The following is a 26,942-nucleotide window of genomic DNA, read 5'->3' on the forward strand; positions in this document are numbered from 1 at the left end:
GAAAGTCTCTAAAAAATAAGGCTCTTTATGAATGCTTTACCATCTTACTATTTAACATTAATATATGTGTCCAGTTTGTAAAACCTTATAGCATTAGCAGGGAATCCACGGACACTTTTAAGAGGTTCTCCACATTTCTCATTTATATTAATATAAAATATTGACGAAAGATGTGATAACACACATCCTGTCTATGAGATTCTGAAAAGATAATTGGGAACCACCACTAATCCTCTCCTACTTTAATCCATTTTTGTTGTATTCAATTTGATCCACCGCCCTCTTTGTCCAAACGCGTCAAGAATCAAAGATCAAAGTCCTTGTTCTTTATTCTTCTTTACTTTATTTGGATCTGACATTTCTCATATTTTTTAGGATCTGGATTGTCTACCCTTTCCATCTCATACAATTCTTATTCCTTCTTATTTATGTGATCACGATTAAGTCATGTCAATATTTTATATTCTTATTGTTTTTTATCTTATTATTTTTATAAAAAAATCAATATAAAATGTTGAAGTGGCATAAACGTGACCACAAAAATAAGATGAGATGAGAAGGGGATGTGATGAGAGAGGGCAAACAATCCAGGTCCTATTTTTTATTTGGATTTTGGACTGATTTTGTTGGAACATGAGTTATTTGTTGAGAACTTTAATAAAAAAACTCTCAGTACTGTTCATTTTAGAAAAACCACATTTTTACATAAAAAAATCAATTATGATACTATTCACTTTACCCTTTATTTTGTCTTTATTGTTAAAGCTCAAAATTTTCAAATCCTTTTTATTAGTTTTCCTTTATTTGTTAAGCAACACGACCAAGTGTTGGCAATGCATCCACATCCTTTGGTGGGTTTGACAAAATATTTGCGGGATTTATTGGGACAATGCAATGAGTTCATTCATTTGGGGCCCAAATTTGGAATTGGATACTCTCTTGAGCAAAGACTTGGGATCCTCCTGACTCATTAACACGGATTGTTATATTTTGATCCAACAGCTACAATTATTATAATTTTTAGAAGAATTTCCTGTTTGTAGCTGTTGGATCAAAATCCAAAAGCCCGTGTTATTAGGTCAGGAGGATCCCGAACCTTTGCTCAGGAGAGGATCCAATTGCCCCAAATTTTTACAAATACAAGGCTGAAATTGCATGTGAAATGTCCCTTAGAATGTATTGTGTGGTATTGAAATACTGTTATGTGATGAAATCAATTTTAAGTTGTAAATCAAAATAAAGACGAGATAATTATTGTCGCTATTAGCCTTTTTTGCTACTTACGATGCCCTATAGTTTTCACAAACGCTTTATCTTGAGTATAGTTGTCGGGCAAAAACTCTAACCTCGGGAAAAAAGGGGCAAAATGGTGGCAATCTGGTTGATGAGTTAGGTGTGTGCTTCGTCGACTTATTTTTCTAACAGGAAACTCCTGGATTCGATAGTACTTTCAACCGTGTTCTAAAACGTGTTCCTAACCTATCGTCTACTCGTAAAATTATTAGGAACAAAAACATAGTGTAGCTATTTTGTAATGAATTTTATTTAGTAATTATTTCCACCAACATGTGAATGTAACTATACAATTTACTTCACCTGTTATCTACCTATTTTTTACAAGTATGTCAAAAACCAGCATCCGTACGTGCAGAAAATGGCATGGCACACATCCTGCCATGTTAACATACAAAAAGTGTCAACATGGGAAAAGCAAAAACGAGGGCTCCACATGAACCTTCCTATGAACAAAATTGATATTCTCCAGCTTTTGGTGGCACCAAACCAACTGCTCCGTTTTGATTTTTGACAAGTTTAGCACTCTTGAAATCAACCTCAATTCAACTTGAGCAGTGAATAAATCGTGCTCAAGTCGTCTCTCTTGGTGCTTTTGGAACTTCTTCACTACACAATTTCCACTTCTATGTATTTCTTTAAGCTTTTTCTCCTTCTGCAATGCAACAAGTAAATAATAAGTATCGCTTTTTGGAAGGACAAAAAGAGAGCAATAGTGAGTTCTTGTTCATTTAGTATGATCAAATACCAAGTGTATGGATGAGAAATGTGTTGTTCAATATTCAGAATTGCTCACAATTGCTCGCGCTTTTGTCCCTCGTTCGAGCAAGACCGTAAAAAATGTAGTAAAACTGGGTATAACACAAAATGGAAAATACTCAATCAAAATTAATTTTAAGAAAAGTATGTAAAACCTTTTGGAGATCTTTCCGTATGTCAAGGAGAAGCTCTAAATCCTTATGGTCGACCTGAGTCTCTTGAAGCCCCTTTAGGTTGGCATTCCTCTCATCCGTACGAACAAAGTTCCAAAATATATGCATTGATTCTTCGATGATCTTCACTAGCATTCCACTCAAAATAATCGATTCCTCCTCCTCTCTTGTTAGATGCTTCTTATCATCTGCGACGCAATTAACGTACGAAACTGTTATATAATTTGAAAAGCTATCTACACATAAAGAAATGTAAATTTGACATATTATGTTATCAAACTTGTGAATTGCATGCATGGTCTGATTGTTCAAGATATCAAACACTCGAACTTGCAAACGTTACCTTTGATGGTGGGAACTTGGAGAAGGTTACGAAGAACGCATCGATTCCTCACGTAATGCTGGACCCTGGGGCCTTGAAACGGATCATCCTCTATGAATCTTTGAAGGAGCACTTGAAACAGTTGGAACTCAGTAGCTACTAGGTTATATCGATGATGAGATGTTTGATTGTCATATTGCTGCAGTTCTAGGGCTTTTCCATGCTGCCAGTTAAGTATTTCCCAAGAAAGGCAAACCTGCCCTACGTATACCAATTCAAAGTCTTTGTGCAAGTCCCCGACCACTTTTGGCATTGGAGCAAGAGCTGTGGGGTGCCTTTGTGTTTTGCATCCCCATAAGTTTTGTGAAATAAGAGACTTCCCAAGTGGAAACGTTGAAGATTTTTGGATTGACATTGATCTCACTTGGTCCTTCAGCTGGAGAAAACCTGCGTATAAGCATCAATTAAGCAATGATCAACGTTAGACAGATACGATATTTTAAATTGTTCTAATATATAAGATGATTCAAATTTAAATGTAAAAAAGTAAACACTGTCTTAACCAACTAGTATAACTCATATACAAAGTCAACCAAAGATTCTGAAGGCCTGTGAGAAACCTGAAGTGTGATCCTCACTAAGGAAAAAAGTACTTCGATGTGGCGCAAAAAATAACAAAAATGTGTAATAGTTCAAATTATTTTCTATACTTCACTTTCTTAAACTTACGGCGCTTTATATACACACTACATCCTTACATTAAAAACATTCATGCGATAATGTCATATTATTACGTAGAAAGGCGAACCTTAATGTCGAAGTAAACATTACTATTATACAAAAGTAAACATTATTAGGTATACATCCTTTTAATTATAAATTGACTCCGAATAAAAATAAATGTATGATCTTGATAGAAACCTTAATGTATAGAAATCGATTTGTGAATCAATGCCGAACCCAAGCTTAGGCCCACTGGCCTCCACCACCCCACAAAAAAAAAAAAAAAAAAAAAAAAAAACAGAAAAAAAAAGAAAGTAAAATTAAAAAAATTGATGCCCGATAATTAGTGGAAAATGATAGGAATAAAGATGATGTTGCCGGCCCAGAAAATAACATATTCTCCAAGGATGCTAAGGTTGTTATTTAGTATTACAGTATAGTCTAGTAGTATTCATTTTTATTTGTAAGTGAGATTTTAAGTTTGATTTTCGCTAAATACAAATTTAAACCACATTATTGTTAAATCATTGTGAGGCGGAGTTAAAAACAGAATTTAAGAAAATATATGAAGTACTTGGAGCTAACGCTCATCTAACTTAATGAGATAAGAGATAATATTTAGCCATGCATACTAAAAAGTAAACGACCAAATCTCCTTGAATGCATGTAAATTGAAAAAATCCAATGAACAAATAAAATACGAAATTACTTCATGACTTTTCTCGCACTAAAACAAAATTGAGATATTGCTAACTCATAAAATTTAGAATTTTAGCAAATAAATACAAAATTACTTCATGACTTTTCTTGCACTAAAGCAAAACTGAGATATTTCTAACTCATAAAATTTAGAATTTGAACTTAGATGCAAGAGGCTAGACATACTAATTTGACTCTATTGAATTAATTTACTTCTGCAAATCGATAAACTATCAAGTAAAAGAAATGTAAAACAAATTGAAACAGAGTGGTTTTATGTCAAACTTACCAATTGCATGCATGGTCTGGTTGTTCAAGATATCCAGCTTCTTCATTTTCTCTGCGTAGCTTTTGTACACCTTCTGAATCTCAGCCATTCGATCTTTGAATTCGAGCTTTTCCTCGATAACCAGCGGCTTCAGCTTCAGATTATCCACCGTCTTTGTACCCTCAGTTTCTTCTTCTAAAATTGTCGGAAGCCTCCCGCCTCCCCCATTTCTTATTTCATTTTTCAGCTGCTCGATTAGATCATCATGCTCCCATGGCTCATCATCCTCGTCTTCGCCATCCCGATTCGACCCGAAATTTGCCTCCTGCAATCCAATTTCTTCTGCTGATTGCTCTACAATTTGAGGACCAACTTCCTCTTTAAAGTCAGAAACTTGAATTTGGGGGTCTGATAATTCGATATATTCATCATCAGAACCATTTTCTGAATCTGAAAAAAGAACTTCTTTACTATTTGGGATACTAAATTCATGCAATTGAAAATCATCCGTGTTCATCTTAACCGTCTGTTCATCTCCCTTCATGATCACTAGGCTTTGAGGTTCCAATCGCTCTCTTACATTTCTTCCCACCACAAACTCGTAAGAAATTGAATCCACCTCATCAGTTCCTCCTTCTCTTGATGTAACCGACTCTTGTTTAGAATCAGAAACCGTGGCACGATTTTCGACAAGCGATTGAACATCATCTGATGATTCATGCTCACCAAAACTTGCAGTTTCCGGATGCTTAACCGTCTCCGAAGGCGCAATTTCAGCAACCGGATACTTCATAAAACTAAAACTCTGAAAAGGGTGCTCTTCTGTACAAACACTTTCAGCCAAGTCCTGTGCTTTTTCTCGAACATCATCAAAATCCTCTGTTTTTTCTTGATCATGGACATCCTCTGTTTCTGCCGCTGTTTTCTCCTGATTACCATTAGTATTTGAATTGCTCCAGTCTGCGTACAATTCTTGGACAACAAAGCTCATAGCTTTGGGTTCTTCCATGTAGCAACTAGCATCTTTCCCATACCTGAACTCGTAAGGATCGGTGCTCGCGGCCGACACCGTCTCCGAAAAACCCAAATCCCCTGTTTCTTCTTCTCTGTGTTCCTCATCAATTTTGCTATTAGACGAATCAAAGAATGCCTCTTCTTCTTCTTCTTCTTCTTTGAACACATTCATGTCTGAAATCCAAGAACTCTGACTTTGATCTCTCGGATTATCTTCCTGGAATCTGAAAAAGGAAAGAAACCCATTAATCAGTTCAAACCTATCAAACTTTTCAACTGGGAAAATCACAGACTCGAACTTGAACATACCTGAGCATGTATCTGCTTACGAATCCAAAAACAAATAAAAAGTAGCTGCAAACCAGAACCCACATAGAACCAACGACTCCAACCATGTTTCCGTACAGGGTCTTGCTCAGCAAACCCTTAGCAACGGAATCGAATTGGGTTTTGAGCACGTGGAATTTCCTGGTAACCATCATTTCAATCAACCCCTTTGTTTTTTCTCAATCCTAAGCAAAGTTCAACGAGGAGAGAAAATCTGGAAGTTTTGTTCGGTCAGAATCCATTGGGGAAAGTGGACGACTAAACCCACTTGCAGACAGCGGAATCTGAGGGGTGAAAAATCTGGAGACAAAAATGTGCGAGATTGTTGGAGGAGATTGCGATGGAATAATAATGGATACATGGAACTGGAGTTTAACGTGTTGGTGGGTCGCTTTGATTTCTCAAAACAACAGTTAAAGTGGTTTCCATTTGGGTGTTATGAACTTGAAAGTTTGGAACTTGGACTCAAAAGAAAGAACAGTCAATGAACGTTGAGAAACTTGAGGTCTACTAAAACCGTCCTATCTTTTGGTTTGGGTGAAGGCTAAAAAGCTACAAGCTACTAGCTTTATAGGAGGTTTAAAATATAAAATTAACTTTATTATCATATGGTTAAATGAAGATTACAACTTTTTCTCTTTTGAAGGTACAATAACTATGTTTTTTTTAAATAATGTAAATTATCGATCAAATAATACGATCTTATAACCACTTAGTACCATAATTCTAAAAATCGGCCTATACGCTAGATGGTGAAAGACCGATCTATTTTAGGCCAAAATGTGGAAAAAAAAATTGGGTGGGGGCTAGGCAGTTTGGCAGTGGCTAACCGGTTCCATTGTTAGAAAAAAGGGTAAAGTATACCGTTTGTTAGAAAAAAGGTTTTTTGGGTAACCTACTCCAAAAGAATCCAAGTCGTGAATTAGTGAATTGTTGAATTTGGTTTTTTGGTTTGAGTTTTTCTTATTTTTGCTGCATTGGTCTGTGATGATGACATTGTTATGATGGCTTAAGTTTTAAGTCTTAACTTTCACAACTAGTATCTGACGTATTTTAGAACCTTACTTAGTACTACGGTCTAGTAATTTTCTTTTCATTTGTAATGAATAATATTACATACGAATCTCATAAATAACAAGTATGATATCACTTCATTTCTTCAATCTTAATGTAAATATAGCGCTTACGTATCATAATAGAAATTTTGAAAAAAGGAATGTAACTGACATTCATCTTAATTATATTTAAATTGTTAAATATAAAGAGATCTTTGACCAAAAAAATATAAAGAGATTAATGTCCTTCGGAAAAGGAATTGTTGTTATTTGTTAATCTCGAAATTGAATCAGTTTTCATTAATGCGTAACTTTGTAATTCAGCACCAAATTTATGAATTTCCCGGACCAAATAAAATACCTCGCTTGAGGTTGCACAGCAAAGTCGGTTTCGGTTTCATGTTTGTCAAATGTGTATACTTTTCCATATTATTTTTTTGGTCGTGTACTTTTTCATAAATTTAGAATTTTGGTCACTACATTTTAAACCCACTTTTACTAAATAAATAGTCGGTTAAACCAAAATTGATCGAACGATTTTATAGAATATTGTATCGGAACATGTTAATTATATCTTCAATTTTAGGAAATTTAATTAGTGGGTTTGCTGGACAAAATTAGCAAACTTATTGAAACATATTGCATTGCATGCTGAATATAGCAATTATCAACCGTCCATTTTAATATGGTGACGTTTTTAAATATAATTAAAGATTAACTTTAATTTAATATTTAATAGAGACAACAATATATATTATTAATGGTTAACTTTAATTTAATATTTAATAGAGACAACAATATATATAATTAAAAATTAACTTTAATTTAATATTTAATAGAGACAACAATATTTCTCTATGGGTGTTATGTCTTTAGCCTGCTTTCACAATTCTCAGGAATTACGGAAGACGTGACCTCTTGTTTGCAAAAAAAAAAATTAAGATTTTGGGTAAAATACACAAAATTACTTCAACTATGGATCGAATTATAATGTCATACCTCATATTTTTAAAATTACAATGTCATACCTTATCTTACAAATTTATTGTTGCAATGTTAGACCTATGTCAGTTTGTCTATTAATTTCTTTATTAAATGATGACGTGACTTGAGGTGAGGACCACTCTCTCGCCCAACTGGATAATTAATATTTTTATTTAGTTGGACAAGAGAGTGGGCTCGGCTTCAAGCCACGTCATCATTTAACAGAAAAATTGACAAACAAACTGACGAAGGTCTGAAATTGCAACAAATCTGTAAGATAAGGTATGACATTGTAATTTTTAAAACATGAGGGGTATTAGATTGTGATTCGACCCATAACTGATGTAGTTTTGTGTAATTTACCCTAAGCCTTTTAGTTAAGAAAAAGACAACTAATGGAAATTGAGATTAAGCAAATATCTTGTAAGATCCCACATCGCCCAGGGTTGTGGATCCTGTAAACCTTATATGTATATTCTCATCTCTATCTAGCACGAGGCCTTTTGGGAGCTCACTGGCTTCGAATTCCATCAGAACTCCGAAGTTACGAGTTCGCGCGAGAGCAATCCCATGATGGGTGACCCATTGGGAAGTTCTCGTGTGAGTTCCCATAAACAAAACCTTGAGGGCGTAGTCGGGGTCCAAAACGGACAATAATGTGCTACGGCGGAGTTGAGCCCGGGATGTGGTGGGGGCCCGGGCTGGGATGTGACAATTTGGTATCAGAGCCAATCCATGGCCGGAAGTATGCCGACGAGGACGTCGAGCCCTTAAGGGGAGTGGATTGTAAGATCTCACATCGCCCAGGGTTGTGGATCATGTAAGCATTATATGTATATTCTTCTCATCTCTACCTAGCACGAGACATTTTGGGAGCTCACTGGCTTCATATTTCATCGGAACTCCGAAGTTAAACGAGTTTGCGCGAGAGCAATCCCATGATGGGTGACCTACTGAGAAGTTCTCGTGTGAGTTCCCAAAAACAAAACCGTGAGGGCGTGGTCGGGGCCTAAAGAGGACAATATCGTGTTACGGTAGAGTCGAGCCCGGGATGTGGTGGGGGTCAGGATGTGACAATTTGGTATCAGAGCCAATCCATGGTCGGAAGTGTGCCGACAAGGACGTCGAGCCCCTAAAGGGGTGGATTGTAAGATCCCACATCGCCCAGGGTTGTGGATACTGTAAGCCTTATATGTATATTATCATCTCTACCTAGTACGAGACCTTTTGGGAGCTCACTGGTTTCGGATTCCATCGGAACTCCGAAGTTAAACGAGTTCGCAAGACAGCAATCCCATGATGGGTGACCCATTGAGAAGTTCTCGTATGAGTTTCCAAAAACAAAATCGTGATGGCGTGGTCCGGGCCCAAAGCGGATAATATCGTGTTACGGTGGAGTCGAACCCGGGATGTAGTGGGGACCCGGGCCGGGATGTGACATATCTCATCTATGTAAACTAGATTATAGAATATGGACTTGTTTCATAAGTGTTTTTAAATTATTGAAAGCATTTTTAGAGAAAAATATTTTTTAATTAAAAAACACTTGAAATGTTTTATGGAAGAAGCATCAGTAATTTGTTTCTTCTAAAAATCATTTCAAGTGTTTTTTTTTTCAAGATTCACTTGCGTTTTTACTAAGAATTGATTTAAAAAACATTTCATCAAAAGTGGCTTCAATCATTCTAAAAACACTTCTATATGAGCCATATATTCGTCTTTCGATTAGTTTTAGTTCAATTTCAATATCATAAATAATTGAATAATTCCGTTTCCTCTGCAAAATGGATGGTTTTGCCGGCCGTGAGCGTCATTATCAAGCGAATAGCATGTCATTTAGTCTTTATATGCTTAATCATAATAATCACAGTCTAGACACTTTGTCTAACCTACTCACAATGCACACGCGTGCATGTAAAAATGAGACATAAACATTGAAAACTAGACTCCTACCGCACCAACACACAACTTCGTGTGGTTCAAAAACATAATTTTAACCCAATGAATGCGACATACACGCGTTTTTAACCACCAACGAGTGAAACGTAAATCCCTATTTATAATTTAGTAAAGCTGCCGTCTCCGTAACGTGATGCACAAATGGTGCAAAGTCAATTAGAAAAATCGAACCTGCCCATATCAGTGTGGCATGGTAGGGTTGTGAATGGTGACGTTGACATGGAGGTATTCTTCGTCTCCTAACCTTTCACTCATATGCTTTACGAATTTTAGTTTAAGACGGAAAGAAGAAATGTGCACCACGAGTGATCAATCACCCGATGTTGGCCATTGGAAATTGGAATATTAGAGAAGACAAAGCTAACTTTGTATTTTCCTTGCATGTTCGTATGCTTAAGAGGAAAAATGGAAGGGTCGGTCTAGGTCTTTGTTGCTTTGTAGAAAGCCAACAAGGGTTGCATTTGGTCAAGCACCGGAGAAAACTAGGTCATCTCACTCGTTAGATGACTAATCAAGTATATAGTTGGAAATATCTATGAATCTCTCTTAATGTATAAGACAGCATACGCTACCAGTTTTATTTCTAAAAAGAGAAACAGTTGATGCATTCGCCACGATAACGCACTATTTCAGGGTCAAAAAGAATTATAGAGACATTTCAGTTTCCGATGATCACTATCGTGTGATCCACGAGCACAATGAACCGAATCTTGGACATGTTGTGTGAAATACAGATCTGAAATTCGTCCCCAACCATTGAATCACCTCTTGGTGGTTAGACATTACAAACTAATTGACTATTAGGAGATCGCATGCAAAATACTACATGTTATATTTTTGTTTAATAAAACAATTGTCGTTCATAAAATTGAAGTTCAAGAGCTTCCCTTGAAAAATCAAGACCAATATATGCCTTGGACAAAATGGTACCTTGCAGTGCAACTTCTTGTTACAATGATTTCGATAAAAATGATATTTTACGAAGAAAGAGATTCGAACTTAATTCAAAGGGGATAAATACTATTATAATCAACCTAACTAAGATTAGGTTGATGGTTAGGCAACATCTGCACAAGATGGCTACTTGATCCAAAACAATGTCCGGGAGAGTTTAGTGGGCCTAACCAGCCCAATAACTTACGACAGTGGGCCTAACCAGTTTGATTAAACCGATACCGTATCAAATTATTGGTGGCAATGAAGTAAAGATCTAATTACAACCCTCCGATCATAAGCAAATCCATTAAATTATTGTTCATATAAAGGCTTCATCTTCGACAAAACCCTAGACTTAGGGACAGCTGAAACTCGATAGCAAAAATGGTGCAGCGTCTCACATATCGCGCCCGGCACAGCTACGCCACCAAATCCAACCAGCACAGGATCGTCAAAACCCCTGGTAAACTAAATATTATTGCTTTCAAGCCCTAACTCTTGTTTGCTTCGTTTTTGGGTCAAATTTGTGTTTTTTTTGCATATGAAATGTTGGATTAAGGTGGTATTTTGAGATTAAGATGGTATTTTGATTTGTGGGTTTTGTTTAATTTGTGTTAATTGAATTGCTGGTGCTGTTATTGATGGTTGTTTTGGGTGAACAGGAGGGAAGCTAGTGTACCAGACCACTAAGAAGAGGGCAAGTGGCCCCAAGTGCCCTGTTACTGGCAAGAGAATTCAAGGGGTATGTATTTGCCTTATTTCAATTCGAAATGTTGTCTTTGCTTCATATGTTAGTTTCGTATCCGTAGTATTTTCATGGGTTCCCAGTGTTTTGCATTTGCGAATGAGTGAAAGTTTAGTTCTCTTACTTTACGATATACCGCAACCAAAATGCCAGTTCATTGATAGGTTATGCATTAGAGTTGGAGCGGCTGTCTATGAAACTGTTGTTGATCTGCCCTCGTGTAATTGGATTCATTTAATTTGTGCTAGAATTATCAGGCTCGATTCACCATTCCGTATGGAGATGGAACGGTTCAAGTTCTTGTGAATTTAACCTTTTTTCGAAGTAAAAAGTACACTTGGAACTTATACATTCTCCCCGCAATACAATATTGTGTATAATCATTGTAATGATTGCGTAGTCCAGTTACTTTAAGTTTCATTTGAGTGGCGATACATTGTTGTGTTTGTTTGTAGATCCCTCACTTGAGGCCTACCGAGTATAAGAGGTCCAGATTATCTAGGAATCGGAGGACTGTTAACCGTGCTTATGGAGGTGTGTTGTCTGGAGGTGCCGTCAAGGAAAGGTTTGTAGATTGCATTGCAACATTTTTTTTCCGTCTTTTTTTCATGTTGTGTTGCACCAATGGGGTTTAGACAACTTGCTTTCTATTGGTTTGCAGGATCATCAGGGCCTTTCTGGTGGAGGAACAAAAGATCGTGAAAAAGGTGTTGAAGATTCAAAAGACAAAGGAAAAGCAAGCTGCAAAGACCAAGTGAAATCAACCGAATTTTAAGTAGTTTCTACAGACTACGCTGATTTTGGCTTATGGTGCGGGAAGTAATTCAAGGTGTTCCAATCTGTACTTTTACATTTTGTTGTGGATGGTTTAAGTTATGATGTTGAGTGCTTCATTTTGTTCGGAAATCCATCCCACCATGGAATTTCCTGTTTTGTATTGGTAACATGTACGTTTTTGAATTATTTGTGTAATGTCAGATTTACTAGCTTCATTTGCGATTTTAGTTATATTTGGATTACTTCATAACCCTTTCCTTTTTTTGATTGCTTGTCACGGCTTTTGCATGTTTCTGCTTGTGAACGGCGTGAACTATACATGTTTCTTTGTAGTTTTTATCTCCGTCTTCCTCAATCACACAAGGTCATGCCGAGAAAAGCTTCAGCCTGGCGATTAATTTGTTGTGAGGCGGGATGGTCTCCTTGATCAGAGGATGGTCTTTGAGGTCATTCACCCATGAAAATAATGCCAGGTTCTTTTCGGGAGCTTCTCCTTGATCAGAGGATGGTCTTTGAGGTCATTCTCCTTAGTCAATTCACTCGTCTTCAATGGCCTTCTCTGTCTTTTCCTTTGGACCTCATAACAGCATATGTTCTATGTTTCTTGAAGAACTCATGTTTTCTTAACACGTTCTATCTTTCTCAAGGTAGGACGTCCTGCACAGGCCCGACTAATTGAAGTGATTAGGTATGAGTACGAGAGATCGTGATCATGCAGAAAAAAAAAAAAAAGAGAGCAACAACAGAGAGAGCAGCAGGTTGGAAGTTTGCATTTTGCTCCAGGTCCCATCACTGTACTCAAGAGGATGACGAGTGACTCGGTGATCGGGTTGCTTTGACGAATAAGAGCATGAACCTTACTGTGGACATGATTGTAGGATAGCAGCAGCTGAGTCTTGTTCCCTCTCTCTCTTGCAAGTTTGCAACTCGGAGGAGTTTGAGAAAATTTTGGCTTTTTTATGTTTTATATGATACAATTGGATGAAATAAGTGGGTTCCACTTTCATGTTACGAGTATTGAATGATCTGCATTCACAGGACCACAATAAAAGTATTAATCAAACCAATTTAGGTCATCCAGTGATCGTAACATTTAATAACATTTAATGCTAAGTAGCAGGAAGAATTTTCCGACAAAAGCTTGGTAAAATTATCTTGGATTGTCATAAAAAAAAATGAAGAAAAAAGAAGTTGGGCTTAGAAATCTTGGGCTGAAAGTTTTGAGCTTAGACTGATATCTTAATGGGCCTATCTCAGCTTCACATATTGCTCTCTCTCCATAGTCTAACAATTCCTATGGATTATTTTGGTTCCGGATCCAATCGGAAGAACCTACTCTATTGTTCCTTGTCTCCCCCATGTACCAAAACGGTAATGACGAAAGAGAAGTAAAAACAGCGGGAGAAGAATAAATTAATATCAAACTCGCTGGTCATGTGATTCAAATTAAAGATTTCTTATTTACAAGTAAAAAAAAAAAACATTACAACGTAGTACTAAGTGACAAAACCGAAGCTTTGCAGTAATATATTTACTCTAAGCAGGTGATGTTCTCACGGTCTCACCTGCTTGTGATCATTGCAAATCCTACATATCATGCTTGAAGCATGAAGGAAACGATCCAATGCTTAGTATAATATAAAGCATTTATCCAACATGCATCCACCTTTTTGTTTTGAACACAAAAATAAAAATGTTGATTAATGTATTTTAGGTCTCTCGAATCCGAGGACTTGACTTAGTTAATTTGATATTTCTTGTCACAAAGTTTGTGAATGCGTGCGTGCCCTTGTCATACATGTGTTTGTGAGTGAGCATTAATATTGAGTTATTGACGATCTGCAATTTGATAGAGGACCTCAAACATTTCAAACCTAATCAGCATCCGATTTCCTTAATCATACACTTTGGAGTTTAATTAGCAAAAAGAATTCTACAAACACGAACTTAATTAACTGATGAGCTATAGCCTATAGCTAGCAAAACTAAAAAGCTAAGAAACATTAGTGATTAAGCAATGTTTCTAATTATGTGACAAGTTTAAGTGTAGCATCTGGTGGTGGACATTTCACTCGGACATGGAGAAGACTCCCACGTCAAACTCGACTTCCATGCATCCCCTCCTCCTACATTCATAGGCAAAGGCAAACTACTCATCAATGGAAACCCAATATTTGATCTCCCACTAGTCTCCCACTGTTGATCGTCTCCTTCTTCTATCACGTTCGAGTTCACATTTTGAATGTTCTTAATCAACCCAGTTATACTGTCATGGCCATTGCCAAGGTTATTGTTATTTCCTTGCATGACCTCATGATGATGTGGCAATGCCATCGATGAAAAGCCTCCATTAGTAATACTAAAGTCAAAATTAGTACTTTCTCCAGAGGCGCCCTTGACGTTGTTGCTGCCATTGTAATCTCCGAGCATTGAGGATGACATGTTTAACAACAAGGAGGACACATCCACCGTGCATTTTGCCGCTGGTCCGGATGAAGTTTCTGAAGGTGATGAAAATGCGAAGCTAGGGTTAGAAAAGTAGTCTGATGATCTGTTAGAAAAGTTGGAGGAAATGGGAAAGTACTGATGGGGTAGTTTGACATTGCAACCCATCATCAAGGGGTTTATGGGTTTGTAGGAGTTGGAATAAATATCTAGAGGGGGTATATTGCTTGTTGTGGATGACATTTTTATGTCATTGTTGTTGGAGAAGTTGATTTTCGATGTCAGTATTGACATGCTCTCTGAACTAAACTCATGATGATGATGAGTAGCATTGTGTGCACCTTTGGAGCCTAGCATATGATCACCAAATGTGTTTGTTTCAGGCAAGGCAGACACCCAAGAGTGATGAGAAAGGGCTCTTTGGTGAGCATTACTTGAATTTGTTTTCTTGAATATCCTGCATATTGCCCATGAATCCTGCAACAATAGTACATTTTAATTAGTCCGGCTGTAATACGTGTGTGTGTATATAAGCATCGTTTTTGTCAACTAACCTAACACGTGACAAATTGACAATCTAACAACATAACAATTAGATATTTACTAAAAATCATGCATTATATGCACAAATAGAAAAATAGTTTTTCTTAACATACATTTGCAGGAATGGTTTTGTCCATGAACGATGATGATCTCTTTGGTGGGAGTGAATCAGTGAGAGAAGGTAAGCGAAACTCATGCATCATCCAGTCAGTTTTCACCCCTTTGGCAGCTCTACCTTTGTAGAAAACAAGTGACTTCTTCAACCCAATGCACTTGGAGGAACTACACGCACCTTCGGATGAGTAGATGGGCCGGTCGGTTCCCGTAGCTTTCCAGAAACCGGCTCCGGTAACCCGGTTTGGCCTTGTGCTGTTCCTATATTTTCTATCCCTTGGACAGTAGAAATACCATTCCTTCTCCCCAGACGCTGCCAACTCTGCACATATCATCCAAAAAATTAATTAAAAACTTTATAGCTAAGCTGTTCAAAATATATGCAACTAAAGCCCTTGTATATTCTGAACAATTTATGAAGTGAAACCCTAACCTTCGAACACAGAATACACACACACATATAATATTGAGATCTTAGGCTCAAAACTTCAACGTAATAGTAGTAATTAAAAACATTCTTAGTCGGCATATATCAAAGAACACCCAAGAGAGAAAAAGCTACTATATATATTTTGACTAAAAGAAACTCAGAGATCGATATATTACTCAGAAATGGAAGTTTTTTTAGTCACGCATGAATATGTAAGATTAAGTTTTGAAAATTACTTGGAAGATCCCAGGGGTCAAATTTATAGATGTCAAGTTGCTTGATAAGCTCGATAGAGAGAGGCCTCTGCTGAACCTTCCTCTTGAGGTAAAACCCTACCAGCTCCTCATCAGTTGGATGAAAACGAAACCCTGGAAGGATCACTTCATCCATTTTTTCTCCTCCGATATTATCACTTCTCTCATCCATTTTTTCTACAAAACCCTAAAGTACTGGTAGATGTATATCCTGCTTCTCAGTAGCTCTTTAAGGGAACAAGATAAGTGAAAACTTTAATCACTACCCAACAGTGAGAAACTGAAGAAATTAATGTTAATATTAATCACAGTACTCTCTTTTAACACCTGAAACTGCAGTAAGAAGCAAACCCTAGCTAGCTGGAGCTAGAAAACATAAGCACACAGAACGAGAACGAAGAAGAAGTGAAGAGGTGGAGTGAAAGCAACAAGTTTAAGATGGCGGTAAGGGTGTGGACTTAATTTGTAGGGAAAATATATGCTTCCTGAGAAGGGGTCTGCCTCCGAAGGATCAGCCGCCTTTTCTGGCGACTTAATATATATGAGAGTGTGTGTGTTTTGCGAGGATCACGTTGGCTACTTCACACAGTCACACAGTAGTACAAATTGAAATTAATTTAGAAGGTAGCTCTTAAATATTGAAATAAAAATCAAATTAGATTACAGCTACCAAGAAAAATTAAAGCTGAAGTCAAGAAAATAGATTTCCACAAGAAGAGCCTTATTTCTCAATTGGACCTTAATGAACTCAATTTAGGGTTTTGTATTACTCCAAGTAGTGGAATCTCAAGGAAACCCACCATCTATCACCACCAGCTTATAGGGATTATGAATCCACTTTTTTAATTATTTCTCAACTATATAAATTTTTTAATGCAAAAAATTTCTTCATTAATTCTTCTAAACTATGTGAATGAGAATTCTAACTTGAATGTAAACGTAGAGCATATTGTTTTAAAGAACTTGATTAACCCTGATCATCATCTAAACTATTAGAAGAATGATTCGAACTTGCGAGAGCAAACTTCCAAGCAAGTGCTAGTAATTCTTCACTAATTCATCTACAAATATTGTTTATTGTCATTAACTAAGTTTTGGTCTGTCCACTACAAATCAAGACAGAGCAAACTTCCAAGCAAGTACCAGTATTTAAATTTGAGATGTTTGAATTGGTGTTTGGAAACGTGGACCGGGGCCAACTTCCAAGACAAAGCTCAAACAATATCAATATTTTTTACCATTTGGATTCCTATGAGAGGACTTATTAGGATCCGATTATTATAAGAGATATTAGTTTCTCAAAATCCGAAAATCCCGTTTCTATTCCATTCCCAGAGCTTCTATTCCACTGACTTTGTCAGGTTTAAGAGGTTTAAGAATTTGTCATTATCTCACTCATCTGCAGGTTAATCAGCTGGCTATATAGTTACCCTCCAAATCTAGCTAATATGGACCACCTGCCCACCCTGAATAGAATTCAAGTTACGTTTTACATGTAGATATGCTGAAATTATGTGTTTGACCTTTCAGGGAATCCACCTATCTTTTAGAAACTCAGAGTCAGAGGCTTAATTAAGTTAGTTAATTAGTATTCACTCATCTTATCTGGAAATTTCATTGTTGATGGTTAATATATACAACTGTGCACCCGAGTTACTCTCTATTTTTTTTTTCCAAATTTGTGTGCAGTAATGCTTGTGGAGGTTTTTGTCACCATATAGCATGATTATACATGATGAAAAATACTTGGTTTCAGGGTTAAACGTTTGTTATTTTCGATGATTTATGATGCCAATTGAACCCAATACCTTTTGGACTTTAAAGGTAACACAAAGCTAACAAGTTACTGGTCAACTGGCAAAACATTTTTGTTATTTTTTATTACTATATAGGATGAAAGACTAAAAAAATAAAAAATATGTCACATTCAAGTCATGTTATTAGTGTAACCCGCCAACTTGTTTATTATATTTGTGTGTTTTATCATTTTCACAATGTCTTTTATATATATATATATATATATATATATATATATTTAATTCAGCAATTGATGCCTATGCAAACCCAAGAACTTCATCAACAAAGTCGAAACTAAGTGTTACTAGACCAGAATACATATTTCAAAATTTAAACCCATATAATCTCATAATTTAAACTCATCTAACGGTGATAAATATGACAGTAAGCATTACCATCATTTGAGAGTATTGAGCAAAAATATTATTAACTTGCTAAGTATTTCATGTATATCATACCTTATGATTGCTTGTTTTGTCATAAATAAGTATATGGGAGGGGAAAGAGAGCTATGGGGATTTTAGGTACATCCAAGTCTTTTAAGATGAGTTAAAGTTTCTCTGATTTTGTAGACTTTGGAAAAACCCAAGTATGGGATTCCTCAATTCCTTGCCTTTTGTAAAACCAAAAAGGTTTCAACTTTCAACAACAATGAAAAGTTAAATTACAGTTTGAAATCCTCTCTCCATTTTGTTGATTAAACTGACTGATTGGTTTCAAAGTCCAATTTGTCATACAGCACTTGAGTTTGCCTACAAACAAGGTCTGCTGTGCTGTGCTCTGCTGGTTGGATAGCAACTAGGAGAACTTTTCAGTGTGCCGAGAGTACGGCCTAATATATACTAAGTGTGTTGTGTTTACACTGGTATAATGAGCCGTGTTCCCGTCATACTGAAAAAATCTCTCAACAACTAGCAACTAGCTAGCAAGTGAAGTACTGTAGTAATTAAGTATTTAATGGTGAAAAATTCGGGTTTTCACTGAGTCAAATGCCAAACTTGGGGACTCCAAAGTCAGTGAAACTCCCCAGATTTCTTACCCTCGGTTGGAACCCTTTTTGTCTGTTGATTGACATAGAATTTACTTCCCCAAGCGTGCAACCAAAGTTTTTAAAAAAGGTCAAACTCTTCAAGCTCAAGCATCTACACATAATTGAATAATTCACCTCTTTCTACGTGAAACATTATTAACCCTTCGATTTCACTCATTCATTAACTCAACCATGTAAATTTGCAAAGGGCCACCGACCACCCGCACTCACTGGCGACAATTTGCTGCCTAATATTCCTAATAAACGACTCACTATGAAACTTACAGCTGAAATGGCTAAAGAGTTTAATCCTTGCTCTCGATATTATGTGTTTGAATCCTTCTTGTTTAATATCGTTTGTACAAAAATCTATGTATCTCATAATTACAATACTTAAATTCTAATCTTTGCCTAAATTCCGTTAATCTGTGTCACTTTGTAAACTGGTAAAGATGACTCGACCCTCTTACTTCGTTAAGGGAAAATAAGTAGTTAAACTGGAATTCATGACTAAGCATCTTACATTCTGTTTAGAATTGATACGATACTCTACTTAAACTAATATAAACGGAGAGGAAGGAGATTCAAATTCGAATGTATAGGATGAACATATATGCTCTAACCGATGTGCCCACAACTGTTGCACAACCTTTTTCAATCGAGTAATGTTATGCCACCTAACAAGTAAGAAACACGGGGCAATAACATCTTGGAATACAACAATACTGCTTATATCATAATATTTTCTTTCTTTATTTTCTCTCTTGTTTATACTTCTTCCTTGGAACTTAGTCAACAACCAAACCAAAAAAGAGAACTTAGTCAAACAAAGAGAGAGGATCCTCGCCAGATCCTCTTTGTGAGGATCTCGAAGATCCTCCAACCACATCCGTTCATATATCGTGCGATCAGTTTTCGTCAGGTGGTGTTTATATTCAATTTTAAATAAAAAAAATTAACAATGAAGTAACTATATGGTACAGGAAAGCGATGCCACAATACATTGTTTGCACGTTCTGTGTCTCCACTGTTAGAGTCGAAAGTAGGTTTAATGCCTCTAATACATATTAACTTATGCCTATTGATATGAAACAACCACCAAAAGATTAGAGATCCTGATTTTTGGCGACTTTTAAGTACCCCTTGCAGGCCGTCTTGTAACTTTAAGCACCCGTTGCAGCAATGCTCTGCGTCGATTACCATCAACGTAAAAGATACTCAACTACCATCCTATCAGGTTGTCTGCAACAGTTCCTTGATATCGTACCCTTGTAGCTGTCGCATAAACAAGAAGAAAGATTGATTTTAGCATTGAGAGAGTACTCGATGCTTGCTCTTCAGCTTTGGGATTCGGAGTACTCAATCATAATCATAACTTAGATACTCAGAAATCATGTTTACCTGAAGGAAGGTCAGAAGCAAGATCACTCCTGAGTTCCAGAGAGCATGTATTGTGATGGGGGTTACAAGGTTGCGAGTTTGAGCATACGACAATCCCAGAGCAGTGCCTATACAGACCATAAGTAGATGAGATAAAATGTGTTCAATGAATCCTAAACCACATTAATGTGCGTTGGAGATGATGCACAATTTTGATTTGATTTCTTTGGTAGACGTGTTACCTAGCACAAACAGCTGGGGGAACTCTCCAGGAGTGAGATGTGCAAGTGCAAATACAGCTGCACTTATTACAATAGCCACTGGTGTAGGTACCCTGCAAAACAGATTTTTAACGGCAATAAGATACTCAGGAACGAACAGATGACACCTACAAATGCAACTATACTAAAACAAGTAAAGGTCGTACCCAGTGCAACTATACTAAAACAAGTGAAATCAAAAAATATTAAACCAATGCTCAGCCAACTCCCTGAAACCTTATGTAAAAGTTTTGCATGACTCTGCCATTGTCCTACGTAAGTGCCTCAAAAGCAGTTTCTTCTACCATATATTTCTTAGCCTCTACACCTAATCCGGCTTCGCTCTTGTTAGTAGAAATATCCGATTCTGGTTGATTAATTCAGAAAAGCAGTTTTAGGAGTGAACCAATCACATTATCTGGATCGCAGCTTCCTAGTTAAACAATTGTAGGGAAGCTTAGGGGAAGAACTGTGCCCGTTTAGAGAAATTTCAATAGAAATAATAAATCATTTTAGGCAGATTATGCAACTCTATTAAACAGAGAAAAATAGGGAAACATACCACTTAGTCATGGAGACCATAAAAAACCCGCGAAACACAGTTTCTTCAAGAATTGGAGCCAAAACTCCAGTGATGCCTAGCAAGCAAGCAGTGCTGCACCCAACATTAACAACAGCTTAATCAACTTGCTTAATCCTCAAGTTCTAGTGATGAAAAAGAAAAGACCTTATAAAGTACCTGATACCAGACGATCCAATCAGTGGAAGCAAACTAACTAGAGCGTCCTTCTGAAATCATGTTAAAATGAACAAAACATATAATAAAAAAATACGATCCCTTACACGGTGAGATTGACAGACAATCTCCTTATTAACTTAATCCCTGTGTCCATTGCATCCTATAATGAGATAAAGAGATAATAAGATAAATTTGAATGATTCACACCTCTCGTTCCGGGCTCTCCCCCCTCAACAAGGACAATGCAGCCCCTGTCACCGTGATAGCAGCTATGGCACCAACAATACCAATCCCTGCCCACAATAGCCATCCCTTCTGTAGATCGAAAGGTTCCTTCAAATCTGAAACGGTAATAGCTCATTATCTCATTATCTGAAACAGTAATAGCTAATTAACTCAATAGGCCACAGTCTAGATATAGGCATTCACAACTAAAGAAATGGAAGAAATACAGATTACCGTTCACTGCAATTCAACAAATCACACATTCGAGATATGAGCTACAACAAGAGTCATCTCATTGGGACAATTACCAACAAAAAGAAACCTTACGATCATCCAACAAAAAGAAACTTTACGAGTGTGTTTTCGTTCAAGGGTAAAGAAATAAGTTGGAAAAATCAGTACCGTAGCGATAAACATCTTCAGGCAGTGGTTGGTAAGTGCTGGCAACAGCATATAGAACAGCAAGCACAGCCGCAGTTGTAATACTAGCGAAACAAAAACCAAACCAATTAGACCATGTCGAAATTTGCTAAGCACAGTTATAAACACTGCACAACAGCTCCTACAAGTAGAATTACAAAGTGATTACGCATTACCCTTGATCAAGAAACAGTATCTCTGCCTTCTCATCCAAACTCAATTCCGGAATTCGAATTCCTAAATACGGTATAGCTGCTGCCTCTACCAGTCCTGTTAAAACAAAACTGCCTGGGACAAAAATTAATCTTTCTTCTTCTGAATTGTGATATATAATCCAGGATTGAATTAAGCATAATTATCTTAACATTAATCAGCTAATTAAACACTAAACCCACCTCAGTCCACAAGCAAGCGATGTTAACGACGCCGTTTGCCATTCCCAGGGCACATCCCACCGCTTCAAAATCCGCCACTCCGACTCATTTTCCTGATAATTTCACCAAAATATGATTACTTAAAAAGTTAAACACTCTGTTTTTTTAATCCGGGTTCTCTCGGTTAAAGCTGAAAGCGAGTACCTTTTCTTGGAAATCGCCTTTGGGCTTTCCTCCGCCGCTGAAAAAGCAAATGCAGGGCGTATTTCTGACGTTTTTGAGCCTTGAAAGCTGGGTTGGTCGGCGCGGCGAGAAGCCGGCGGTGAAGCTTCTGCCGCCGTCGAGCAAAAGGGAGGGGATTTGGGTTCTGGAAGAAGTTAGCTTGGGCGAGTCTGAGAAGTTGGAGAAAGAAGATTGAGCTACAGATGTGAACAGCGTGTACACCATTGCTGGTTTTGATATTGTATTGGAACTTTTGAGCACGCAGAATTGCAGAATTGCAGAGCAGCGAGACTTACGACCGTTGCGCAGAGGGATAAGGCTGGCCTGAGGTTTCCGTAATATCACTTGTTACCCTGTGATATTTCTAAATTTACAATGAGCTCCCTATATGAACTACGAAGTGTGAACAAATTGCTTGGGCCGTTTGGCTACACTATTGACGGACTCCTCCATCGTGGGCTTTAGGATAAAGCCGACATGCAAACATCACGTCGGTGATCTTATTTAGAGGCCATATTTTCTCTCGCTTGCTTTGCCATTATTTTCTTCGGAATAAATTGTAGTAATGGTTCTTTAATTTTAATCAAATTGGAGTAATAATCTTTCAACTAAAAATCTATTCTATTGGTCCATCAACTCATCAAAGCGTGTAGCCATAGTCCTTTTGGTTAACTCGGTCAGAATTCTGTCAAAATGAGTTATGTTGGAATGACCATTGCTACAGTTTGATTAGGATTGAGGGACTAATGCTCCAATTAGATTAAAGTTGAGGGACAATTTCTCCAGTTTGATTAAAGTTGAGGGGACCATTTATACAAAATTTCTTATTTGATTTTCCATATTTGCCCCTTGATTTAACCTCACGTGCATGAAGTGTGACTCATTTTGACGGAAGTTCTAACGGAGTTGACGAAAATAATCATAATTGCATGTTTTGATGAGTTAAGAAACCCATGATAATATATTTTTCGTTCAAGGACCAGTCGTAATGAATTTTTTATTAAATAATCTTTACTCCAATTAAGTTAAAGTTAAGGCATCGTACAATTTACTTATTGTAACATCTTTTATTGATCCTAAACCAAACTTTCATAATATTGTTTCCAACTTCATTATTCTAATCCTCTCATGACGTGATTGTATACGATACACTTGATGGTGTTTCTTAATAATAAATGACAGGTTTTTTTAATACCTAATAAAGTGATGTTGATCTCAATGTTGAGTGAGATGGTCCATCCTTTATTTTGGTCTATTCCCTTTAGTTAGTTGGACAACATAAAAGCAAGAACTCATGTAGAAGTACTTTTAGATTAATTAAAAGTGTTTTAAGAGAAAATGTTTTGAGTTTTAAACACACTTGAAGTGCTTTTTGCAAAAAGCGTCAGTTATGTGCTTCTTACACGAAGTATTTCAAGTACTTTTTCAAGATTCAGTTGCATTTTTACTAAGAATTGGTTTTAAAATATTTTCACAAAAAACATTTTTAATCATTTCAAAAACATTTCTAAATAAATTTAAATGTCTAAACATGGTACATAAATTATGGAGAATTTTATGATGAAAGTTATAATTATTGAAAGAACACAACTTGACTGTTGTAAATTCAACAGCTGGTCCTGCTTACAACCAATTTGGAATTGACACGTGTTCAAGTTTTGATTTTTTAATCAAAAATTTGGATACGTGTCCATCCCAGATTGGTTGTAACTAGCACCGACTGCTGAATTCTCAGCAGCCAAGTTCTTTCCTTATTGAAATGGACTTTAATTATATAGGATTACAGCTCATCAGTGGCATTTAACGGAACTTTGAAGGATGTAACACTGTATGAGCGTGGTCTATGTTAGGTGACATGTCATGCCAATAAGTCACAGTCTTTGTTATCTTTGTCATAATCATTTTGATTTTTAACTTTATACTCAAAAAGTTAGGATTTCACTTCAATTCGGTGCTACGTAGTATTAAATTAAATGTTATGAATGTTAGATGATCTGAATTTATAGAATAACAATAAAATAAATTATTCAAACAAATTAAAATCATTCAATATTCGTAGCATTTAATACTACGTGACATAAAAAATAAAAAAATTCGAAAGTTTAATGATGTTTTTTTTTGGTGTGATATCCACATATCTCATTTTACTTCTCACACATCCTTCTAATTTTCAACCGTCGGATCAGATGAATTGAAGAAGATCAACGGATATAAATTAATAAAAAGTGTGTAAGAAGTAATTTGAAGTGTATGGATATCACCTTTTTTTTTTATATATATATAGAAAAGTTGACGATTAAAATTTGTTTTTATATAAAAATTCCGCATTCAAAGTACCATAGTTTCCACTCCATCCAAACGACCAAAAACCGTGGAGACCCACCCAATCCAATATCTTGCCAACTGTCTCTTCACCGTCGGTATTGGAATCGCTCCTTAATTGGCGCATGGTCCCCGACTCCCCCCGGACATGATGTGAGCAAGCACCGTCAAGCTCCAAACATTTCTTAATCAAAGAAGGTTTAATAAAAGTTTACCCAAATTATAGAAATTCTGCTATAATTGTAAGTTAAGTTGAGTATTGTGATTCTTCTCTATCCAATGTGTATCGGGTTTAAACTCTACATGTTTTGATAGTTGTAATATTATTTGAGTGGTGCTATTTACATATTTTCTTTTATTTTTCACAAAGTCCTCTTAATTTTTTGTTGTCGGATCGAATGAATTAAAAAATATCAACAGATATAAATTAATAGGAGGTGTGTGAGATGTTTAAAAAAAAACAAAAAAATTGTGTGATAGCACCACCCTATAATTTATATACAGGTGGGAGCAATATGCTTCACATCCACAATTATTTTTTTAACACTAAAGATATTAGAAGAAGGAAAATCAAAACTCGAGACCTTAAGTACAAGATAAGGCCATCTCCAACTGAAGGGTCCAGAGGGCCAGATTGCTAAAAATAGCTAGAAAACGGTCTCCAACCAAGAGGTAGGCCAGAGGGCTCTGGAATTTGGGAGGGCCCCACGAAATCGGAGAGGATGCAGCCAGCCCGGGGCTAGCCATTTTTTTTAATGCTTTATTTCTGTCGATTATAGCCGACAGAAATAATATATACTATATTATTAGTGTTGGTTATAACCGACACTAATAGCAATGTTAATATAATAGCAGTTTGAACAGTGTCGGTTAAAACTGACACTAATTTGAATTCTAATTTGAATTCCAATGGCTAGCCAGTCACTAGTCGTTGTATTCAAATTTTTTTTTTATATGAATTTATACCTTTTTTTTTCTATAACTTCTTATAACTCTTTTTCTATAACTTATATTTTACAAATTTTGGTTCATATTTTTTTCGTATAACTTCTATTTTACAAAATTTGTTTCATAATTTTTTTTTAAATTCCATTTTTTCCTACAACTTCTATTTCATAAAATTTGTTTCATATTTTTTTTAAATTCCATTTTTTCCCTATAACTTCTATTTCACAAAATTTGTTTTATATATTTTTTTAAATTCTATTTTTTTTCCTATAACTTCCTAAGCCATTATACAACATTAAATTAAATTAAGTAACATGAAACAACATTAAACAATATGAAACAACATTAAATAATATTAACCAACATAAAAATTATACAACATGAAACTTAAACAACATTTTTAAAAACATTTAAGTTGTAGTTTTTAAATAATAAATTATGTTTGGCCATTTGGCCCTTGGTTGAAGACGGTCTTTTGTGACATGACTAAAACGAGCCCTCTGGCCCTCGGTTGGAGACAGAGGCAAATATGGCCATGTATTGTTCATTAAAATATTAATATCTTGGAGAATCTTGGAGGGCTCAAACAAGCAATTTGGCCAGCCATCGGTTGGAGAAGGCTTAAAATGTTCATTAGGTCATCTCCAACCAAAGGTCCAGAGGGCCAGAGGGCCGAAAATAGCCCGAAAACCTTTTCCAACCGAGTGCTAGGGCAGAGGGCTGTGAAATTTGAGAGAGCCCCACGGAATCGGAGAGGGCTAGCCAGAAAACTGCTTAATCCTATCGGTTACAACCGACAAGAATACATGTATATTATTTAATATAAATGTATTCATGTCGGTTATAATCTACAGAAATTCTTAAAAAGAATTTTGAATCCAACGGTTAGCTGGCTTGTTACCGTTGGATTCTTTTTTTCTTTTTTTAGGTTTTTTTTTGGGCCTTTTTTTTTAAATTCTCAAAAATTCTATTTTTTTTTCCTATCAATGCCTAAACCATTCATTCACCATTTCTCACACAATTTTTAAATTTAAGTTAATGTTGTTTTCAAATTTAATTTGTAGTTTTTAAATTTAATTTGTCATTTTTAAATTTTAGTTGTAGTTTTTAAATTTAAGTTGTTGTAGTTTTTAAATAATAAATTATGTTTGGCCCTCAGTTGGAGACGGTTTTTTGTGACATGGCTAAAACGAGCCCTCTGGCCCTCGGTTGGAGACGGAGGCAAATATGGCCATGTACTGTTCATTAAAATATTAATATATTGGAGAATCTTGGAGGACTCAAACAAGCAATCTGGCCAGCCATCGGTTGGAGAAAGCCTAAAATGTTCATTAGGCCATCTCCAACCAAAGGGTCCAGAGGGCCAGAGGGCCGAAAATAGCCCGAAAACCGTTTCCAACCGAGT

General features: G+C 36.3%; 4 protein-coding genes and 1 long non-coding RNA gene across 5 annotated transcripts; 2 read left to right on the plus strand and 3 right to left on the minus strand.

Moving 5' to 3' along the window:
• Positions 1-1,525: 1,525 nt before the first annotated feature.
• On the minus strand, positions 1,526-6,119 carry LOC103402899 (uncharacterized). The gene is made up of 5 exons (XM_008341681.4): positions 5,561-6,119; positions 4,259-5,475; positions 2,569-2,994; positions 2,208-2,413; positions 1,526-1,948 (listed from the first exon to the last, which is right to left on the minus strand). The coding sequence occupies exons 1-5, from the start codon at positions 5,731-5,733 to the stop codon at positions 1,697-1,699; spliced, it is 2,274 nt and encodes a 757-aa protein (XP_008339903.3). The 5' UTR covers positions 5,734-6,119; the 3' UTR covers positions 1,526-1,696.
• Positions 6,120-10,769: 4,650 nt separating this feature from the next.
• Positions 10,770-12,249, plus strand: LOC103402898 (large ribosomal subunit protein eL34). Its single transcript, XM_008341680.4, has 4 exons — positions 10,770-10,975; positions 11,175-11,254; positions 11,713-11,822; positions 11,919-12,249. Exons 1-4 carry the CDS (start codon positions 10,897-10,899, stop codon positions 12,013-12,015), a joined length of 366 nt encoding a protein of 121 aa, XP_008339902.1. The 5' UTR covers positions 10,770-10,896; the 3' UTR covers positions 12,016-12,249.
• Positions 12,250-12,345: 96 nt separating this feature from the next.
• LOC139192902 (uncharacterized) lies at positions 12,346-12,709 on the plus strand. The gene is made up of 2 exons (XR_011577450.1): positions 12,346-12,480; positions 12,552-12,709. It is a non-coding gene; the product is annotated as an uncharacterized lncRNA (long non-coding RNA).
• Positions 12,710-13,902: 1,193 nt separating this feature from the next.
• On the minus strand, positions 13,903-16,238 carry LOC103403283 (protein FEZ-like). Its single transcript, XM_008342104.4, has 3 exons — positions 15,803-16,238; positions 15,136-15,458; positions 13,903-14,956 (listed from the first exon to the last, which is right to left on the minus strand). The coding sequence occupies exons 1-3, from the start codon at positions 15,990-15,992 to the stop codon at positions 14,075-14,077; spliced, it is 1,395 nt and encodes a 464-aa protein (XP_008340326.3). The 5' UTR covers positions 15,993-16,238; the 3' UTR covers positions 13,903-14,074.
• A 3,321-nt stretch (positions 16,239-19,559) lies between these two features.
• LOC103402902 (uncharacterized) lies at positions 19,560-22,627 on the minus strand. The gene is made up of 10 exons (XM_008341685.4): positions 22,250-22,627; positions 22,067-22,158; positions 21,848-21,955; positions 21,654-21,736; positions 21,234-21,367; positions 21,027-21,076; positions 20,850-20,942; positions 20,270-20,361; positions 20,049-20,155; positions 19,560-19,922 (listed from the first exon to the last, which is right to left on the minus strand). Exons 1-10 carry the CDS (start codon positions 22,490-22,492, stop codon positions 19,881-19,883), a joined length of 1,044 nt encoding a protein of 347 aa, XP_008339907.3. The 5' UTR covers positions 22,493-22,627; the 3' UTR covers positions 19,560-19,880.
• Positions 22,628-26,942: the final 4,315 nt, after the last annotated feature.

Source organism: Malus domestica, chromosome 16, assembly GCF_042453785.1.
Source record: "Malus domestica chromosome 16, GDT2T_hap1".
NCBI lineage: Eukaryota > Viridiplantae > Streptophyta > Magnoliopsida > Rosales > Rosaceae > Malus > Malus domestica.

What these genes read in the sequence shown, in the direction of transcription:
- LOC103402899 (XM_008341681.4), bottom strand. Translation starts at nt 5,733, where the DNA reads ATGATGGTTACCAGGAAATTCCACGTGCTCAAAACCCAATTCGATTCC. An exon ending in CCAGACCATGCATGCAATTG is followed by an intron (nt 2,995 to 4,258) that starts GTAAGTTTGACA and finishes GCTTATACGCAG; the next exon opens with GTTTTCTCCAGCTGAAGGAC. An exon ending in CCAAGTTCCCACCATCAAAG is followed by an intron (nt 2,414 to 2,568) that starts GTAACGTTTGCA and finishes ATTGCGTCGCAG; the next exon opens with ATGATAAGAAGCATCTAACA.
- LOC103402898 (XM_008341680.4), top strand. Translation starts at nt 10,897, where the DNA reads ATGGTGCAGCGTCTCACATATCGCGCCCGGCACAGCTACGCCACCAAA. An exon ending in CTGGCAAGAGAATTCAAGGG is followed by an intron (nt 11,255 to 11,712) that starts GTATGTATTTGC and finishes GTTTGTTTGTAG; the next exon opens with ATCCCTCACTTGAGGCCTAC. An exon ending in GGAGGTGCCGTCAAGGAAAG is followed by an intron (nt 11,823 to 11,918) that starts GTTTGTAGATTG and finishes ATTGGTTTGCAG; the next exon opens with GATCATCAGGGCCTTTCTGG.
- LOC103402902 (XM_008341685.4), bottom strand. Translation starts at nt 22,492, where the DNA reads ATGGTGTACACGCTGTTCACATCTGTAGCTCAATCTTCTTTCTCCAAC. An exon ending in GGGAGAGCCCGGAACGAGAG is followed by an intron (nt 21,077 to 21,233) that starts GTGTGAATCATT and finishes ACATGATTTCAG; the next exon opens with AAGGACGCTCTAGTTAGTTT. An exon ending in TGCTTCTGACCTTCCTTCAG is followed by an intron (nt 19,923 to 20,048) that starts GTAAACATGATT and finishes TTTATGCGACAG; the next exon opens with CTACAAGGGTACGATATCAA.
- LOC103403283 (XM_008342104.4), bottom strand. Translation starts at nt 15,992, where the DNA reads ATGGATGAGAGAAGTGATAATATCGGAGGAGAAAAAATGGATGAAGTG. An exon ending in TGACCCCTGGGATCTTCCAA is followed by an intron (nt 15,459 to 15,802) that starts GTAATTTTCAAA and finishes TGATATGTGCAG; the next exon opens with AGTTGGCAGCGTCTGGGGAG. An exon ending in ACAAAACCATTCCTGCAAAT is followed by an intron (nt 14,957 to 15,135) that starts GTATGTTAAGAA and finishes CTATTGTTGCAG; the next exon opens with GATTCATGGGCAATATGCAG.